General features: G+C 48.5%; 1 protein-coding gene across 2 annotated transcripts; it reads left to right on the top strand.

Annotated features, from left to right (window-relative positions):
• Positions 1-4,451: 4,451 nt before the first annotated feature.
• LOX (lysyl oxidase) lies at positions 4,452-18,932 on the top strand. Of its 2 annotated transcripts, XM_008254949.3 has the most exons (7): positions 4,452-5,051; positions 5,330-5,438; positions 6,683-6,820; positions 8,655-8,811; positions 11,552-11,647; positions 11,997-12,112; positions 15,497-18,932. In XM_008254949.3, the coding sequence occupies exons 1-7, from the start codon at positions 4,457-4,459 to the stop codon at positions 15,501-15,503; spliced, it is 1,218 nt and encodes a 405-aa protein (XP_008253171.1). In that variant the 5' UTR covers positions 4,452-4,456; the 3' UTR covers positions 15,504-18,932. The 2 variants fall into 2 exon arrangements, with proteins under 2 accessions (XP_008253171.1, XP_002710192.1); XM_002710146.4 differs by lacking the exon at positions 15,497-18,932 and having other exon boundaries at positions 11,997-12,116.
• Positions 18,933-20,732: the final 1,800 nt, after the last annotated feature.

The raw sequence follows: 20,732 nt of genomic DNA, 5'->3' as shown, positions 1-20,732 counted from the left end.
TTCCACCATCTGAGAGGATCACGCCCAGGTTACATGAAGTTAACTTTCAGGGCACTGAATAGGGCAACTAAACCCAGAAAGAGGCAAGCAGCAGCAAGTAAGCCCATATGCAGACCTGGGAACGACTTCATTCTTGCACTGGACAACAGAAACGACCCTAGTGCACCCCATGGCAAGAACAACAGGTGCCTTTTTGGTCACTGGACTGTTGATCAGGTCCAATCAAACCACGTGAACTTCACTTGCAGGCGGTTTTGCCAACTGGCTGACCCGTTATTTTTGTGGTCAACATAACTAAATTATTTTCAACTCTGATTCACTGCATTTCAAAAGATCCATTCTCCCATCATAACATCACTTTTTCTTGTTTCCACTTTGCTACAGTGACTAACGTTCTTACCTTAATCACAATTAAATATGGGTTAAAACACTGTCCCATTCTTGGAGCTAAATTCCACTCTTCTATTTCCAACGTGGCCGAAGAAGATGCATACTCAAACCCAATATACTAAAATATTATTATTTCTGAAATTGTTCTAACCAGTGTGTTTACAGATTTTTTTTGTCGGTTCCTTTCTGACACACAGGCAAGTGTGTACCAACTGTCTACTTGTTATATTTAGGAGAACACCTGGAAGTAGCACGTGACAGAAGCCAAAGTGGGCAGAGAGGAACAGAAGCACACTGTTAACTTTAAGGCTTATTCACTCCCCTGCTCCCCTCTACTCTGAGAAAAATGACTTCGGGTTTGTATGTTCATCAAATTCTCTTCTGAGTCGCTTCTGAAAGTGTGTTCAGCATCTTCATTCGACTCTCACTTCTCTTGCGAGAGATGCTATACTTTCTCTGTTCTCACCTCCCCACCTCTAACTTTCCACCATCCACATGCTGTTCTCCGCCATGTATTCAGGCTACCAAATGGCACCTAAGCATCAGTCTCTACCAAAGATCGGTGCAAACGTCCCGAGCCCACAGCCAAGGAATTGGTGCTCAAACCGAGTCTTCTATGACATCGCTGCTCCAGCTTCGGCCATTCAGAGGTCCTGCTTTGCACTCTGGACTTGCTGCATAACTCCGCTTCCCACTCAGATGAAACAGCCCTCAAATATATATGCATCTAGCAACTGCTAGGAGCACAATATTATGACATGTTCATTCTTGGCGAAGACAGGCCACATATTGTAGTTTAAAGATTTGCTATCCATGGGCTAGAACCTCAAAAAAAAAAAAAAAAAGCATCATTCCATCTCTCTATACTACAAGGTTGCCACAAAAACAATGCCTCATGGCCCAGAGAAGACTCTGCCTTGGGTCAGATCCAGGCTGAAGGCTGGAGCTGCTTCCCCACTGTTGCTAGGATTGCAGTACTGGGGAGGAACTTGGTCTCTCCATCTTTCTGAAGAACAGTTTTGCCATCGACCCGAGAGCACAACGTGTGACCGGATTGTCTCCCACAGGGCTTGCAAACACTTTCTGTTGTCCCCAATGTGGTAGCCACATGGTTGCTTCCCAGCTGCCTGGGTCTTGGCCAGAGAGAGTTCTGAGGAAATGGAAGAGAGAGAAAATCAAGTGAGCTTTTCATTAGGATGTGTGACAAAGGGTTATGTGTTTTCTCACTGAGTATTTGTGATTAACAGAAAATGTGGCACATCCTTACTGTTGTAGGGAGCTATTTATACTCTGATAAGACATTTGTAAGGCTGTTCAAACAAATTTGAAAAAAACATGACCAAGCTCATTCAGCTCTATAATTTTAGTGCTCATGTGTGTAAATCATCATTAGGCATACTGCCCCTTAGAGCATAAATGTGTTCAAGAAATGTCGGTAAAACAAATGTATACTGAATTTTATTTGCATATAAAATGCCTCCAATGTCTTTTAAAGTCCAACTAAAGAAATTCTTTGATTAAAAATTAATAACCATAATGAAACAGAGGAGTGGACGGATTGAAAGTAGCTGGAATAGCTTGCCTATTCACAAGAAATCAGAAATTTTTAAAACTAGGAAAAATACTTTAGATTTGGGTCACTCCTTAAATCTCACGGATGACTCAGAACCAGAGAGAGTGAATCAGCTGTCCAAAGATACATTGCTTTTTTTTTTCCCCCTCCTAATGAGAGCACCAGGATAGAAAACAAGGGTGTTTTGACTTCTACCCTCCCATTAGGGGCTGCTTTGGTCTGCCACTCGGAGAGCATGACCCCCACAGCCGAGGTATTCCCTCAGGAACCTGTGGTCACCTAATGGCAGCTTTGGGTTCCCTCTTGGGTCCTTGGGTGCATACAGAGGCTTTTTCAGATGAGAGATAATTACACCCTGCCCCTTCCTGCCGCTCCTGTAATCTGGCCTGTCCATCCAATGATATACACCTGTTTCTTCTTTTCCACTCCGTCTTGCTTGGTGCCTTTGGAGAAACTGAGTAGCTATTTTAAGCCTAACAGCGTCTGCAAAATGACAGCTGAGGCTGTCTGAAGCCATCCTACAGAGACTTCCCCACAGGGACGTGATGTTGATGGGATCTGCTCTTGGACTGTTTTAAATCTTCACTATAGAAGCCACAGGTTTGCTAATCCACCGGCAAGCTTCCACGCGCTCTCTCTTGGTGATCAAGGATGTGTGTGGTCGCAGGCGAAGCAAATCTAACCGAAAAAGAGCGAAACCTCGCTCCCTGGACTTAGAATCGTGTGGCCGAGCCTTGGAGGGAACCAGCCACAACGGCTCACAGCTTCAGTCAGGGCTCTCAGGTGGCAGACAACCAAACTAACTCCGCTCATGCATTGGGACAATGGAAGAAAGCGCCAAAACCCAGGACACCGGCCTAAATCAGCGTGTGCGCCATAACCTGCCGCTTTTCCCGTAGCCAGAGGAGCAGCTCTTGGCCCTGGTGCCACTAGGTTCAGGTTCTCAGGGCCACTGCTGGGGGGTGGGTGGGTACGGTTCCCAGAGGAAAACACGTGTTCTTACAAGAAAAGGGAAATGGCTGAGTCGGCAGTCCAATCCACGGACGCCCCAAAACGTGGTCGCCAAGTATGCAAGACCCAGCATAACAGAGACAGGTGAATATGCGTGCACCTGTGTCCACAGCAGCTCCGTGAAGAGAGCGCTGAGCAGGCTGGTTCTCTCCAAGGCCGGTTTGGGGCGGTAGTTTTACACTGTGCCCTTCTGTACCAGTTTCTTTGAAACTGCGCGGGCCGGCCCCTGGGGGGTGTGAACGCCGGCTGGAGCGCCAAGCCTCACTTCTCAGGGTAAGCGAGGCCCCCTGCCACTCCTGCTGGCTGCTCTGGGCTGCCATCAGAACTCCACGCAACCCCTCCACGGGGCCTGGAGGACCAGTCCCTCTCCGGGGGACGCCTACACCCACTCCCAGGAAGCACCAGTGGCGACTCAAGTGTCCAGAATCCCACGTCAAGCCTTATCAGGGCTCGGGGGGGGGGGGGGGGTGCAGCCTGCGGCTCTCCCCTTCCGGAGCCTTCCCGGCAGGCCCCACGGAGAAAAGCCGGCGCTCACGCCAGCTCCAAGCGCACCCCCGGCCCTCATTTTTTGGCGGGGAGTTGGGGTTCTGCATAGTCTTGGCGCTGCCAGGCTTTGTTCCCTGTTAAAAAAAAAAATCTCGCTTTGGGTTATTAAAATAGTCGCCGTAGGAAACAGATTTGTCACCCGTTTCTCATGTTACCCACACTCCGAAAAACAGAATTCGATATCCAGGGGTGGATTGGAAGAGGGCGCCGCCCACCAGGGCAGGCGAGTGCGCGCGGGGCGGCCGGGCCGGACCCCGCTCCGGACGCGCGCGAGTTCCCGGCGGCCGCCCGCGCTCTCCCCGCCTCGCCAGGCCCGGTGACCTCATAGCATTTTTCTCCGTGCATACTTTGGCGGCGGCCCACCGCCTGGCTGCCGTCGCCTGTCTGAGCCTTTCAGAAATTCCTGCATGTTCGCCCCAGATAGAGCCGGGCGTCCCGGGCCGCGCGCGGCGCTCCGTGCTCTCCCCGAGCGCGCGCGCCCTGCAACGTGTCTGGGGGCGGGCGCGCGGGCGCGCGGGGCGGGCGGGGAGCTGTCCGCCGCGCACGTTTCCAATCGCATTACGTGAACAAATCGCCGAGGGCCGGCCGCGCCAGGACGGCTTGTGTAACTTTGCAAACGTGCCAGAAAGTTTAAAATCTCCCCTCCTTCCTCCGCTGCAGACGCTGCGCGCTCCCCGCCGCCTTCCAGAGGGACCGGTGGAGGCGAGAGCCACGCGCGCCACGTCCGGGCGGCCGCCTCGACTGCTCCAGGGGCCGCGGCGTCCCTTCGGCGCGGCTCGGTCGGGGACCGAGGGGCCCGCGCTGCGCCCCCCTCCCTGTGGAAGAGCGCCCCTCCCGCACGTGATCTGAGCCCCCATTTTTTTTTTCTTTTTTTTTTTAGTTTTATTTTCCGTTTTCTCCGAGCCGCGTCCTGGGGACGACCCCGTGCAGGGAGCGATGCTCTGCTCCTGGACGGTGCTCCTGCTCGGGCCGCTGCAGCTCTGCGCGCTCGTGTGCGGCGCCCCGCAGGCTGCGGGCCAGCAGCAGCCCCCGCGCGAGCCGCCGGCCGCCCCGGGCGCCTGGCGCCAGAGGATCCAATGGGAGAACAACGGGCAGGTGTTCAGCCTGCTGAGCCTGGGCGCCCAGTACCAGCCTCAGCGCCGTCGCGACGCGGGCGCCGCCGCCCCGGGGGCCCAGCGCGCCGCCGGCCCGCAGCAGCGCACGCCGGTGCTGCTGCTGCGAGACAACCGCACGGCCGCCGCCAGCCGCCCCCGGCCCGCCGGCCGCCACTGGTTCCAAGCCGGCTACGCGTCGCCTGGGGCCCGCGACGCCGGCGCCTCGCGCGCTGGCAACCGGACGGCGCAGGGCGAGCCCCCGGCGCTCAGTAACCTGCGGCCGCCCAGCCACGTGGACCGCATGGTGGGCGACGACCCGTACAACCCCTACAAGTACTCGGACGACAACCCCTATTACAACTACTACGACACGTACGAGAGGCCCCGGCCAGGGAGCAGGTACCGGCCCGGCTACGGCACCGGCTACTTCCAGTACGGTAAGCGCCCGCGCGCCCCGGCCCCGCGCCGTGCCCTCGACGTGGCTGCTGGGTGCGGCGGGCCCGGGGCCGCGCGGATGCGGTCCTCCGCCTCGCGCCTGGCCCCTGTGGCATCCTTTCCGCCTCGCTTCCCAGCCCCGCGCGCGCGCCCCCTCGGCCGCGCCCTGCAGCCCCCGCGGGCGCACGGCGTGGAGTAAGGCACCTGCGAGCACCCGAGCCGCCCCGGGGGTCCGCCGGCCTGCCTCACCGCGGCGTTTCTGTCGCCTGCTGGCGTCTAGGTCTCCCGGACCTGGTGCCCGACCCCTACTACATCCAGGCGTCCACGTACGTGCAGAAGATGTCCATGTACAACCTGAGATGCGCCGCCGAGGAGAACTGCCTGGCCAGGTACGGGCTGGGCTGGGGTCTCGGCGGCCCTGCCCCCCACGCCGGGGTTCCCCGCTGCTGCCGGGTCCCCACGGGGTCTGTTCCTGCAGACAGGACGCGACCTCTTGGGCAGATGCTGGCCTCCTGCACGGAGAGTTAAAGCTTTGATTTCTTTGCGTCCTGCCTTTCCAACCGCAGCGAGAACGCTTATCTGGGAGACTGGAAGCCCCATGTTACTTTTGTTTTCTCTCCGAGATCCTTAAACCTGGGAGCCGACTGTTTCCGATAAGCTAGTGTAAAACGACTCTGTGCTAATGCAGGAAACAGGACGGTAAACCAAGAGCTTGGGAATGCGCGCTTGAGAGAGTGGGGGCGAAATCTGCCACTGTGGCATCTCCTCATTGGTAAGGGCTGACTTTCCCTCTTTTGTCTGAGGCCACGGTTAACTTGGTTGTTTTGCTGTTCCTGCAGCCAAAAGGAGACCGTGAAGCAAGAGCTTTGTTTTCCCATCAGTTCTAAAATAAAACAGCCTTTTCTGGATGGGGCTTCTCGGCCTGTGTTGCTGAAAAGCCAGCAGAGGGAGCAATGCACGTTTCTGTGGGTGCCGTGCGAAAGTGCAGTGGAAAAGAAAGCCGTGGAGAGAGCTGAGCAGATGCACACGAAAGACAGCAGTGGGAACACCGTGGCCTGTGTGCATTTCCTCCACGTTGGCCCTTTGTGGTCTGGGGCTAAAGCCAGGGAAGAAGTTCAAGTTCATGTCCATTGCTGGGTCTTGCATCACTCACATCACCGAGCTCCTTAGGGTGTCACTTCAGTGCAGTCCCCTGGTTAAAAGTTACCACATTTAGTGATCCGAACTTGAACATTTCTTTTTTTAGTTATTTCACCGTTTTAGATCTCAGTTAACAATTTAAAAGAAATGTGTGGTTGCAGTTTGAATCGTTAGTTAGGTCTGGGTTTGGGTTTTCGTTTGGCAGACTTTGCGCTTCCGTGTCCCTTCTTCATGTTGGTAACCGATTTTACGTATACAGTTCACGTCGCACGTAGAGGCTTTTAGTGCTCCTTTTGTTATGTTTTCACTTTTTTAAAGTTCTGCCTGGATTTCTATCTTGTGTTTCATTCTCAAGTCGGCCTCTCAGAGCCCATGGGCGAGGTTTGTTGGGGGCAGGGAGGCTGTCACAGCGGGCAGTGGGCTTTGTTTGTGGTTCTGTGTCTGTAGCTCATAGGCTGTGACCCTGACCCCATATCTGCTTTCAAAATCGCAGTTCAGCGTACAGGGCAGACGTCCGAGACTATGACCACAGGGTGCTGCTCAGGTTCCCCCAACGAGTGAAAAACCAGGGCACGTCCGATTTCCTACCAAGCCGACCGAGATACTCCTGGGAGTGGCACAGCTGTCACCAGTAAGTGGACGGGCCTCCTGGGTCCTCTGGGGTTGCGTGTCCCTTTCTCAGGTGATTCTTGATGGGACAGACACGAGTCTTCTGTCTCACCCAGAGGGAGGACACTGCTGTCATGTAAATGTAGAATTTTGTTCTCTTTTAAATTTGACACAGCCAGAGGAGTTAATCCACCAGCTAGCTTTTCTTTTTTCTGTAGAACCAGAAAGCCCAAGCCCAGCCTCTCCACACTGGATAGGAGATGGCAGGTGCCTGCAGAACAGTTTGCTCTCGAACACACAGGAGTGCTTCCTTAAAACTGTCTACAGCAAAAATCACCTGCAGTTAGCACTAAAGAACGTTTTTTTTTAAATGAGTTATTTGGGGCCAGCACTGTGACACTGTAAGTTAAGCCGCTTCGGGCTTATGGACACTGGTTCAAATCCTCACTGCTCCACTTCTGATCCAGCTCCCTGCTAGGGTGCCTGGGAAAGCAGCAGAGGATGGCCAGAGTACTTGGGCCTTTGCATCCATGTGGAAGACCCAGAAGAAGCTCCTGGCTTTGGATCAGCGTACCAGTGGATTGGAAAACCTCTCTCTCTTCATCTCTCCCCTTCTCTGTGTAAAACTCTGCCTGTCAAATAAATAAACATATAAAAGATTTTTAAAATATTTATTTATATAATTGACAGGCAGAGTTAGGGAGAAGAAAGAGAGAGAGAATGAACGAACAGGAAGAGAGATATCTTCCATCTGCTAGGTCATACACCAAATGGCTTTAACAGCTAGGACTGGGCCAGGCCAAAGCCAGGAGCCTGGAACTGCATCTGGGACTCCCATGTGGGTGCAGGAACCCAGGCATTTGTGCCATCTTCCACTGCTTTCCCAGGTGCATTAGCAGGGAGCTGGAGCGGAAGTGGAGCAGCTGGGACTTGAACTGGTGCTTGTGTGGGATGCCGGCACTGCAGGTGATGGCTTAACCTGCTGCACCACAATGTCTGCCTCTTGGATGGCATTTAATAACAGCACATTTTGCAATCAAAAAGATGCAGAGACCGTTTTCAAAGATGTTGGTGATGTACTCTGATCCAAGAAGGAGCCTTCTTCTCTTTTGTAGAAAGTCTGTGTCCAACCCAGGGTGGTTCCTGTTCCGTCCTCAGTTTAAAGCTTTTCACATGCGGTCATGCAGTCATTGGCCCTGGAAATCCTGATGTGTGGCCTTCAGCTTCCTCTCTGAAAGTCAAGCCATCCCTCATCGTTTTCGTGCCAGGTGTGAGATGAACCACTCAGCACCTTCTACTTGATGAAATGAGCAAAGTAGCCCAGAGCCACCTAACTTGCGATCACATAAGGATATTTTATTTCTGAATATGTGCTCGTGCGATTGTAATAGCAGTGGTGCAGAAAACGTGCCATTGTTTCTCCTTTGCATTTCAGTAAGGACTTTAAATATCCAAGGGCTGTGTTTTATAAAATCTCAGCGACGGTCATGTGCTTCTTCGGTGGAGTGGAACATCAGTGGTGCAGCCAAGGCAGACCTAGTACAGGACACGCGCCAAGCTTCTCTGAAGCCCAGATAATTTATTGTCTGTCCTGTTAGCATTCAAAGATTAAACAGGGAGTAATGGAAAAGCAAGATACTCATGCTAACAAGTCTTTTCCCTGAGTAGTTAAGAAAGCTCACAATTCTGAAAGATATTTGCCCTTACGAGAAAAGTCCAGTGCAACACTCTAGGAAAACAAACTTCATCTCAGTTTTAATAAGAAACTTGGGAGGCAGCAGCGAAGTCCAATCCTTTGCTCACTGTTCCATCTCTGTGTGTCACTGACCCCGTCTCTTTGCTGTGTGGGACATTAGGCATTACCACAGCATGGATGAGTTCAGCCACTATGACCTGCTGGATGCCAACACCCAGAGGAGGGTGGCTGAAGGTCACAAAGCCAGCTTCTGTCTGGAGGACACCTCCTGTGACTATGGCTACCACCGGCGATTTGCATGTACTGCCCACACACAGGTAGGTGGGCCTCAGAGAGGGAGGCCAGTGCCTGCATTCTGTCACCTCTCTTTTATCCATTGTTTCATCTTCCACACTGCAAGCTGGACAGTAATTGGCAAAAGGGAAGCCGTGGGATGGGGACCCCGCTTACTTCTGAATTGTCTCCAGCTGTACATGGAGCTCTTGTTAATCACAGGAGATCAGTGTGGACTTTTGTTACGTTCCGCGATGCACAGCGGATGCTTGCCCTAAAAATGGGCGAGGTTTACAACATCTGCACTCAATCCATACTGAAATAGCTTGGGAAGTCACTGTAGCAGGCACACCCGTGTTTGTGCACCTGCAAAACCTTCCTCACTCCGTCTATTACGTTAAACATGCGGTAGTGCTTTGAGGTTAACAAGAGGAAATTTGTAGGGTTCCGAAAAGGTGCTTCAAAGAATTGTCTCTTTCAATAATGCAAATAAGAAGGATACAGTTTCTTCCTGCACACATATATTTAAACTACAGTATAATTGATGGCAGATGTTCTTTGGATGGCTATTTTAAAATACCGCTGAACTAAGCAGTTTCTGTGTCTTATAATTGGAAAATGTGTGTCCGTTAAGAGCCGTGTCAATATTTCCATATGCAACCCTAATTTGTTGAAGGACGTTATAATTTTACTGCAGCCCAAGTCTTGGCTAGAGGCAGTGAATGTATATGAGCCAGGGTGCAGAGGGATCTGCAGCTGTCATCTTGGGAAGCCATTTCCAGGCCTGTGGCAAGAGGCTTCTGGGTGACCTAAATATTGCCATCACTTCTTTCCCTAAGCTGGGAGCAGCACAGTAATGGGGAGGCGTGACACTCTCCAGCTCTGGAGCTGTACTTGTTCTGTAGGCAACAGGAGATGTCCCTGACCACGTCACATGCATTTGTGTGTAATTTCTTTTTCCTTCAGTGGTCTCTGGGGGTCCCCGACCACGTAGGGACCTGGAGTTTATTTTCCCCACTGAGAAAAGCAGGCACTGTGGACAGCTCTCTCTTTGCAGAGAGCGGCCTCTGGGACTTAGGTATAGTTGTCCTGCTCCTTCATTTTCTATGGTACCTTTCTCATCAGTGAGCCTCCATGTAAACCCTGTTGGACCTCTGTTCTCCAGGTTTTGCATTGTTAAGTGACTTGTGCTTCACCCACCCCCACCGGACCCTGTCTCTTGAACATGGACTCAAAGAAAAACACTGTCAGCTTAGATTAGTTTTACTATAATGCTGCTTAAATTTGTCTTTAAGTGTAAAGCGAGGTCTCATTTCTTTAAACTTTTATCTAACTCCTGTGTTCTTGGCCAACAACGTAAACTACTAAGTGTATACAAAACTAAACACAGTCACATCAGCCCTGTTAATATAATAAAAAGCTGTGTTTAGCTACAACTTCATAGCTGATTTAGAGAGCCGTGGTTAAGGTTCTGCATGTAATCTAGCTTCATATTTTTGACTTGGCCACATGAAATTCCCGTTTGCTTATTGGCCCCGGATCTCTCGCTTTCTGGTTTGCTGGTTCCGGTAATCAAAGCTTAGAGTTAATTCTGCCTGCCAGGGACTCCTAGAGGGCTGGTTTCAACATTCTTTCAAGCTCTCTAATTTGAAGATAGCATTATTTACACCTGCCTAAAAGCCTTATGCCAGCTCATCAGTCTTTTACAATGCCATGAGTGAACAGTGGGAGTAGCAGTAGAAATAGTTTAAGCGTACAGAATACCAGACTCAGCACCGTGTGCTGGAATCAGACGCTAAATTCTTCACTATGTACCGACTGCTCAGCAGGCTGGTAATGGCGGCACTGACAGTGGGATGTGTTTCTCACGGCCATGGCACTGACCTGTCGGGGTCGGCACAGGGCTTTCCCAACTCATCTCCCATCAGGATATAGCCAGGCCCACATTGGCACAGTGGGCAAAGATGCATTTGCTATCTCTGCTGACCAAGCTGGGCTTCGGCACCACAGTGTCCCTTCAGTGTGACAAGTTTGCTCAGTGATGGTGTGATTGACAGTGCAGAGAGGTGCAGCCCGTGTAGTACACCAAGAGTACAGGGGGTGGACCCTAACTGCCTACACCTGAAGCCAGCTCACCTACTTGTTAGCTGTGTATCCTTTGGTGAGTTATTTGACCCTAGTGTGCGTCAGTTTGCTTATCTACAAAACAGAGCCAAGGCCTCCTGTACTATTATGAATTGGATTTGTATATTTAGCATGTACAGAATTCTTCCCGGCTTAGTCACTGTTAGCTATGCAGTGATGCAATGTGCACTTGGCATCGGGAGCTCTGGTTAGATAGGTCCCTAGCATGATTGGAATGTGGGGCAGAAATGGGTAAGAGTCGTGCACGAGATCACTGGTGTTAGAGTAACAGCAACCAAGTTTTCAAGAGGGGCGGGGGGACGATTCTCTGGCAGGGGGACCTGGTGCCAAGTTACTAAGTGGCTTTTATTCCTGAACTGGCAATGTTCCAGAAGGTTCGTAGAGGCCCCCTTGTTCCCGGAAGGATGTGTTTATCCCTGGTGACTTCCGGCGCCTCTGGGAATCAGGGGTGCCACTGCTTACATGAGTGAGTCTTGCATCTCTTTTAGCTGGAGGTGAGGCAGATGAAAAGTAAGTATCGTTTTAGGTGAAACCCTTGTATGTAGGACTAAATTAAAACGCGATTTGCGGACGTGAACACATCCTCCACTGTTGTTGGACCACATGACGTCATTGAACGTTCTTATCCTGCTTGTTCAGGGGCTAAGTCCCGGCTGCTACGACACCTACGCTGCAGACATTGACTGCCAGTGGATCGATATCACAGACGTCCAGCCCGGCAACTACATTCTGAAGGTAGGACCTTTACCAACAGGCTGCAGGTTTCCATGGCAAACCGACAGACGCAGCTTCGCGTGTTAAATATCACAGACTTGGAAGTATTTATGCCTCCCCTAGAACTATTTGCAAACACTCCAGAATTGTGAGAAACATTTCCTGTTTCCCAGAACTTCAAGGGAGAACCTACAGAAGTCTCCTTCTGTCTTCTGTGTTAAACTCCTTCTCCCGAGTTTAACCTCACACTCACACTCCCCTCCCTGTTGGATTCAGTGGGGTCGCTTGTTAATAATTCCCCCATGATAGCCCTGTGGGAATAGACGGAGACTGGCAGGTCTTTAATGCCACTGCTGCTTCTGTTGTGCAGGTTAGCGTCAACCCCAGCTACCTGGTGCCCGAGTCGGACTACACCAACAACGTCGTGCGCTGCGACATCCGCTACACGGGCCACCACGCGTATGCCTCGGGCTGCACAATTTCACCGTAAGTCTTGTTTGCTCGGCATGGACATTTTAGCATGAAGATGCTTTAATGAAAGCCATGAAACCTAGACAGGTTCCCCAGCTTGCCCCTCTGTCCCACCCCGTCTCCTGGTGCTCCGTGGTTCCTGCCCGAGTTACACCTTCCCAGTAGGGAGAATGGATAGAGTGAGACAGACAACTCCACAGCTCTGCTTGGACACTGAGAGGCACCAGTGCCCCTGGCTCAGCAGGACGGAGGGGCAGAGCTAGCCTCAGCACGCACAGTCACCAAAGATTTCTCTTTCATCCCAAACCCCCGACAGTGATTTGCCGCACATGAACCTGCAGTGTGTGGACTTTGCCAGGTGCGCCTGAACTGCCTCGTGCAGGGTTTGCTCTCCAGCTGGGCACTACACCAGCCCGTGCCCTGGGGCCCAGGGTCCCATGCTCTCAGAGGGGCACCTTTCCTAACCCAACCAAAGTGCAGAGCCTGGGCTTCCCAAGTGTGACCGCAGCACTGCCCATGGGGAAGCCTCTGCCAGCCCGGGGCTGGTCCCGAGAAAATGCAGTGAGATGTGCTCTGTGGAAATGCACATGGCACAGAATGCCTGGCTTCTTTATGGACCACGTTATGTGGAGCTGGCCATGGCACACTAGCAATCCCCAGCACATCGGTGCAGTTTTAGGTAAGATAAATGGATTTGTTGTTTCTGGGTAATTCTCACAGTTCCTTCATGGACTCACTCAGTCTCCATCTGTCTGCTCACTCCTGCTCTCAGTTTTGTGCTACTTGTTTTTTGAGTTTTTTTTTTAAAGATTTTATTTATTTGAGAGCTAGAGCTACAGAGGAGCGGGGGAGAGGCAGAGGGAAAGTTTTTCCATCCTCGGGTTCACTTCCCAAATGGCCGCAAGGGTTGGAGCTGGGTCGATCCGAAGCCAGGAGCCAGGAACTTCTTCTGGGTCTCCCACCTGGTGCAGGGGCCCACGCACTTGGGCCATCTTCCACTGCTTTCCCAGGCCATAAGCAGAGAGCTGGATCGGAAGAGGAACAGCCAGAACAGTAACCTGTGTCCATATGGGATGCCGGTGCCACAGGTGGAGGTGTAACCTACAATGCCACAGCACCGGCCTCTTCAGTATTAGAACTACTGAGAGTGATGCAGAGATAACTGTGACTCCTGTGCTGCTGGCTCGGAGCCTCACTACAGTAATTCCAGTACCTCTCACATCTCCTTTGTGTCATGTTGGTTTCCTGCTCCACTCCCTGAGGGCTGAGACCTGGCCAGGTACCAGTGTGGCTCCTTGGAGAGCTCACTCTGCACTTAGTTATTAGGGAAGCTACCCTCTGTCTCCAGCAGTTTGGAATGTAAAAGATACACACACACACGCGTGCGCACACACACTCACAAGTATAACACACTAAAGTACAATGAGACCAGATGCACCTCTGCTGTACTGGGCTAAGTGACTTCCAGCTGTGATGCCAACCTCCCACAGGGAACAGGTCCAGAGAGGTGACTGTATGTCATTCTGCCTTTCAAATGAATAAATCATTTTTAAAAAGATTTTATTTATTTACTTGAGAGGCAGAGTTACAGAGGGAGAGACAGAGAGAAAGGTCTTCCATCCTCTGGTTCACTCCCCAAACGGTTACAAGGGCCAGAGTTGGGCCAGTTCAAAGCCAGGAGCCAGGATCTTCTTCTAGGTTTCCCACATGGGAGCATGGGCCCACGCACTTGGGCCATCTTCTGCTGCTCTCCCAGGTACATTAGCAGGGAGCTGGATCAGAAGTGGAGCAGCTGGGACTTGAACTGGAGCCCATATGGGATGCTGGCACAGCAGGTGGAGACTTGGCCTACTGCCCCAGTCCCCACAGTGCCTTCTTGTCATCAGTAGAATCCAGTGAATTGGATATTGCCAGTACTTTGAAAAAATAAGTTATGTTGTTATCCAGCATTATGATGATTCTACAAGGGGGATTCCTTCTATGACCACACACACGGAGTTGATATTTTCAACCGCACTTAAGCTGCAAGAGTGGTTGAGGCAGAGTGTTAACAAGAACATTAATTATATGAAAACAGGAGGAAGTGACATCACCCACACTTAGATTCACAAGATAATAAAATCAGGCTTCTGGGAATGCAAAGTCAAAGGAATCGCACAGAACCCTTGACGACAGAGGGAGACACCAACACTTGTCTCTTATTTTGACTTCCCTGGGGGCCTTCCTCACTGGGGATAGAGCTCAGGTGGAGGAGAGGTTTCTCCAGGCTGAGATTCAGGAGTGACTTAAGGATGGAGTCTGAACTGGGCCTTGAAGGCCGAGGACTGCGCTGGGGGTGGGTGGGGGGTGGGGGAGGATAAAGCAAGGCATGCCGGGAGGGGCAGGCTCCCAGCAGCAGGAGCTGGCAGCCGGGTGTTTGGAGAAGTTCAGTTCAGCCTAAGTTTTGTAGAGTTGGGCAAAACACAATGAAGAAATAAGCTGGGACCGAATCAGAGAGGGCCAACAGGTGTGAACTCTGTCCTGGAGGCAGCGAGTGATGGTGTGACCTGAGGCCATGCTGTCCACCTGACCACGCACAGGCCAGTGCGAGCTCCGCCTGCATCAGCCAGTGTGGAGGCAGCGACATGTCTGATCCCGGCACTAATAATACTCATTTTCGCAACTGTCACTCTCAGTTCACTGGTTGTTTTCCGTGCTGGTCAGGTATCTGATGGCTTTCTGTGGGTGTGGTTAAAACCACACAGGCAGTAGGTGTATTCCTGTACCGTTTCTCCTTGTTTCCCCAGGCCAGCTAGTCCCCATGTAGACTAGGAGAACAGAGATGCCTTCCGGTTCTCAGATGCTACGATGAGATTCGCTCCCCTCCCAGAATTTACTGTTGGGGAGGAGATGGTTTATGCTGTGGACTTAAGTGCATTCTCCCATCTGTAGTCGGGCCACAGTTTAAATCCAACAGCATTTGACAGACTGGCTCAGCTCCAGGTTCTGCCTACTCGGGCATCATTGTTCACCCAAAGCCATGCTGAACAAGGACCGCTGCAAAGCAGCGCGGGCAGCTTGGCTGGGCGCCCTGGGACATGGCACCCTTGCTCCAGGAAATGAGCTCAGCAGGTCCGGGCTGCTGGTCCCAGAAGCCCTGCTTTCCTCTCGATTGTTTCAGAGGTCGTTTCTGTGAAAACATCAAGAGCGTGGGCATCAGAGTTGTGTTCTGCTAACATAGCGACTTTCTTCAAATCATTATAAAAATCATGCATCCGCAGATGATCTCACCAGGTGACCGTTCTTAGGGGGAGGCAGATGGCCAGGTGAAGTTGTAAGAGGGGTGACTTTAAGTGTGGCTAGGGTACACATTGGTCATATCCAGTTAACCATCTGTCTAATTTCGTTTCCCTAATCCAGGTACTAGAAAGCCAGCCCCAACTCCCAACGGATAAATCAGTGCCTGGTGTTCTGAAGTGGGGAAAACGTAGATAAGCTTCAGTAGGATGATGTATTTTGAAAAAGGACGGAGATCAACAAGGGAATTTTTGTTGGGACCGCTTGACAACAAAGCACATAACTGGATTTTGAACATTTACATCAACATTATTTGGGAAGCTTCTAATATTATTCACAGTACGTCATGAAATAACACAACGTTTCAATTCTGTAGTTGCATACTTGGCTTTCTGAAAGAACCCCAAATTTCTTACGCTTCTTTTGTAATTATAAATAGTCACGGATGAGCCAAAATTACTTTGAACTGAAAAATGTTCTAAAGTGCTGGGACTTCAGTGGATCAGCCTGTTGACCGGCTGATGTATGTCCTAGCCTAGGTTAATTGAGAAATGATGCTCCTACCGCGTACGTCGACGCATTTGGTGCTGAGGAAGGAAGGAACACATTCCCATCGGTGTCAAGAAATGTTCTATATAGCAGAGAAATGGCAATATATGTATTCAGATAGTTATAGCCCTCTATCAAAGTTACGTTTACATTTTAAAATCCGTAGATAGTGTTCTTTCTGTCGAGTGCACGACCTCATCCTGACGGGGAGTGAACCGAGTAACGGGCCACCTGGCTCCCGTCAGGCGTTAAGTGATGCTGCCCTCACTGTTTCCCATGGGCAGAGGTCCTTGGGGTGGCATCCTTACAGTCACCCTCCTGGGGCCGATGGCACACGGAGAGCTGTGTAACTGGGAAGTCATTGTGATGACAGATGTGATGAATCGAGAGATACAGTGCCTCTCAGCATATCAAAGTCTTCACCGAACGAATCTCCTTGCTCACAGAAAAACCATACAGACGAGCCCCCCACACCACAGCTGTCTCTCAAATGCTTAAAAAATAATAATAATGGAAAACATCTGGGGATTTTCAAGTTTTTTTTTTTAATGTTCAGCTTTTAAAAAGAGAACTGCTAAAAATTATTAAATTATTCAGACTCAATGACAGTGTGTGTGCTGTGCTCTTAAGACGTCAAACCACGTTGTCCAGGAACCAGTCACACCTGTTTGTGTGTGTCTGGAAGATAGTCTGAATTAACAAAGCACGTGGCATTACCTACTAGGGATGATCAGCAAGGGGGAAAAATACTTTCTGTAACACCAAGGACTGTGCTGCATAATGAGACAGTTGTGATTTTGTTTTAAACTGTGAAGCCACGACAGAATCTGGAGATTTTTCTCTTTTGCCTAAATTCAAAAGATGTGTAAAGAATTCTAATCAGACTTTTAAGTGAATGGTGCTGAAGCAAACGTTTTTCCTACGTTAACAGGTCTTAAAGTCTCAAGGTATTTCCAGTGCCAGAACAGGGTAGGCAGAATTCTCAGAGAGACTTGGTATCCCGTCTTATTTGTCGCAAGAGTGGTCGAGTCGACACCAGTGATGAGCAGTGATGTACCCTCACTGGGTGCGTCCGTGGTGAGAACAGCCAGAGATGGACGGTCATGGGGGCAGTCAGCGGGACACCTGGTCCTCCTGGCCGGGGCACGTGCTTCCAGCAGAGAATACAGACAGCTAGTCTCTGAGCTGTGGGATGGCTTCTTTGATGGACCTCTTCGGCTTACATTGCTTCTTAGTTTTAAGATTGTAGAGTGCTCCTTTCAAATGATAATCTTTTCTAATAGAGGTATTTTATGTTATTTGCTTAAAAAAAAAAAAAGCAACCAAAAACTACTGTCAGTATTAATACTGAGCCAGACTGGTGTCTGCAGATATCACATCCATCTTTTCATTAAGATTCTTACCCTGTATTGAAATCTAGCCAACATCACAGCCTTTGGATCCATAGCAGAAGACACATTTATCACCATTCTTTGTACCTCTTATCTGTCCATCCATCATCATTTGAGGGTCTAATATATGCCAGACACACACATGCTAGGCATTGAGACGTAGAAAAGACGTGCTAACTTCTGTCAGTTTTCTTTAAATGTCATTATTACCCATAAAATTCATAGGAGTTTTACAAAAGCACATGTCTTTAACATTTTAGTTATTTTTCATAACCATTCTTCATTTAAAAATAAACATTGATCATCATATGCATCTATGTATTTGTAATAATTAAAAATGTGTTCGAAGGTCCCAAAGTATCTGCCCTTTAAATACAATGTGTACTGTTTCGTTGATCTTGAAAAAGGAGTTTTTCCAATTAGGAAATTAAAGTTTCTTGCGAATAAGCAAGAATAACCTAAGTGAACATTCCTCCTCCTGCCATTAGCCCAAATGTTCCCAGATAATTGGACATGCCGACTTCACATGTAACATTTTGGGGCCTCAAGGAGTCTTCCCTCCGAATAACTGCCAAATGCGGATAACACACAATGGGGCTGATTAATACAGAGCCCACTTCAGCCTAAACAAATTCTAAATAAAACTGCTGAACACAAAAAGTAAAACTGATATATGAAATCCTAAAAGTGAGAAGAGACTGGCTTTTGTACTCAAAGACTGTGGAGACACAGACAAATAGGAAAACAAGTCTGAGTCTCCCATATAGCTTGTTACCCAAACCTAACGAGATCTTGACCTCCGAAGGCTAGGATTCAGCCTCCCAACAATATGGTGACATAGTGAATACACAACTTGCCTATTTCCAGAAAAATCTTTATATTTTTATATAATAATTTTATTTACAATCTCTTCAGTAGGCATTATTTGTAATAACAAAGCTTTTTTTTTTTTTGCTCTTAGAAATCTTATAGGATAATTACACTTAGAAACATTCCCAAATTTCAGAGTCTAGAAGAAATGCAGTTTGTTAAAATTTCCCTATTACTCAGCGCTAATCTTTGGCAGATTACACTAAAATATCAAATTTCTGATCTGGTTGGGAGATACTATGTTTTACAAATAATTTGTTTTCATATTGATAGTATAACTGGTAACTAAAGGATACCCCTTTTCTATTTCATGACTTGAACTCATATTCACAATCAGTATATTCAATCAGATTTAAGTTTCATACCAGCTATTCCATGTCCTGGGCCACTTTTGTACACAAAGTATTTCATTTATCCTTCAATCTAAAATGGTGCTGAATTATTTCAACTTGAATGTAAAATGCATTAAGTCTTAGCTCATGGGAATATAAACATTTAATTAATATATAATTGCTTGCTTAATTGACATGTCATTTGTTATTATAATGTTTTTAATGAAAGTTTTTGTTTCTCCCAAATTTTTCAGGAATCCTATTTGTAGAACATTTGTAACTTTGAAGAGCTTTTATTTTAAATGCCCAGACACTGGCTTTATATTCATCCTTGCATTCTCATATTCTTTTATTATATGCCTATATTATGATTGCAAGACTATATAAAAATGCCTTGAATAAATGATTTCAAGTATCTATCATGGTCCTTTGTTCTTACATACAAATAAATTATCTGATTTCATTTTAGGTTACTATATTCAAGCCATGTAGATGGTTGGTGGTTTTGCTTAATTGCCATTTGTATTAACAAAATGTGTGATAGGATCACATGACAGATACAGTGAAGTAGATGCTGTCATACATGAAATTTTTTTTATTATTTAACAGGTAGAGTTATAGACAGTGAGAGAGACAGACAGAGAGAAAGGTCTTCCTTCCATTGGTTCACTCCCCAAATGGCTGCAACGGCTGGCACTGCACCGATCTGAAGCCAGGAGCCAGGTGCTTCTTCCTGGTCTCCGATGCGGGTGCAGGGCCCAAGCACATCCCCTACTGCAGAGAGCTGGACTGGAAGAGGAGCAACCGGGACTAGAACCAGCGCCCATATGGGATGCCGGAGCTGCAGGCGGATTAACCAAGTGAGCCATGGCACCGGCCCCGTCATGCATGAATTTATCCTCACTTTGGTCACTATCTGCAGCTACTTCCAAGGACACAGAGCAGGTGCTACAAGGTCACACTGCTTTGGTTAGGGTTTCCAAGGAGTCTATAGTGAAAACACTTTGATTTAGGGGACACAGTCAACCCTAGGTACAAATTATTTACATAAGAGAAAATGTTATCATTGTAATTCTCATTGAAATATGCAACAGATTAGCCTGGAAGTTAGCCAAACAGGCTTCCCACTGTGGCCAAGTGGTTTAGGGAGAAGCTTTGAAAAAATTAACTCACAAAAATAATTCACCCTTAAGGGGTGCTTGCAGTTAAAGCTGATGTAGACTTGAAACTGACAAGTTGCAGATTTGTGTCCTGTGACATCAGCGGTACTCAAAACCACTAATTTCTTGTTTTCACTCAACTGCTTAAGGCAAAACATCTGAATATACTTTTATCCCTTTTTAGCTTAAATGAGTACAATATAGTTTATGTACAATTAGGAGAATACTGATTTCCTAAAGCCAGGACAGTTATCTCTTGGTATTCCTGGGGTATTGGCTTCAGGATGCTCCATAAATGTTTAAACCCCTTCCAGGAATTTGTATTTGCCTATAACCTGTGCACATCTTCCTGTATACTTTAACTGTCTCTGCATGACTCATAGCACCTGATAGGATGTACACGATATGGAAACGTGCTACACGGTGTTGTTTAGGGCATGGTGACAGGGACAAAGTGCTACACATGCTCAGTACAGACAACAGTTTTCCATCTGCAGTGGGTTGAATCCTGGAATGCAGAAACATAGGATTCAGAGGGCCAAGGAATTCTAGTTTCACAAGAAACTTGACTCAAACCATGTTCTATTTCAGAAGGAAATACAGGCCCTTCCCATTTGTCCGACAGCTGGAAAGCTTGTAGGTGTCCCTTGTTAAACTCTTTTCTTTCCCGAAAAAGAAGAAGACACAAAAAAATGGAAAAATCTGCCATGTTCATGGATTGGAAGAATCAATATTATCAAAATGTCCATTCTCCTGAAAGCAATTTACAGGTTCAATGTGATACCGCTCAAAATGCCAAAGACATTCTTCACAGACCTAGAAAAAATGATGCTGAAATTCATATGGAGAAACAGGAGACTGCGAATAGCTAAAGCAATCCTTTACAATAAAAACAAAGCTGAAGGCATCACAATTCCAGACTTCAAGACATACTACAGGGCAGTTATAATCAAAACAGCCAGGTACTGATACAAAAACAGATGGGTAGACCAATGGAACAGAACAGAAACAACGGAAATCAAAAATCTATAACCAACTCATATTCAACAAAGGAGCT

This window comes from Oryctolagus cuniculus, chromosome 6, assembly GCF_964237555.1.
Source record: "Oryctolagus cuniculus chromosome 6, mOryCun1.1, whole genome shotgun sequence".
Taxonomy (NCBI): Eukaryota; Metazoa; Chordata; class Mammalia; order Lagomorpha; family Leporidae; genus Oryctolagus; species Oryctolagus cuniculus.
The sequence above is the reverse complement of the archived record's forward strand: the minus strand, read 5'-3'. Positions and strand labels throughout refer to the sequence as shown.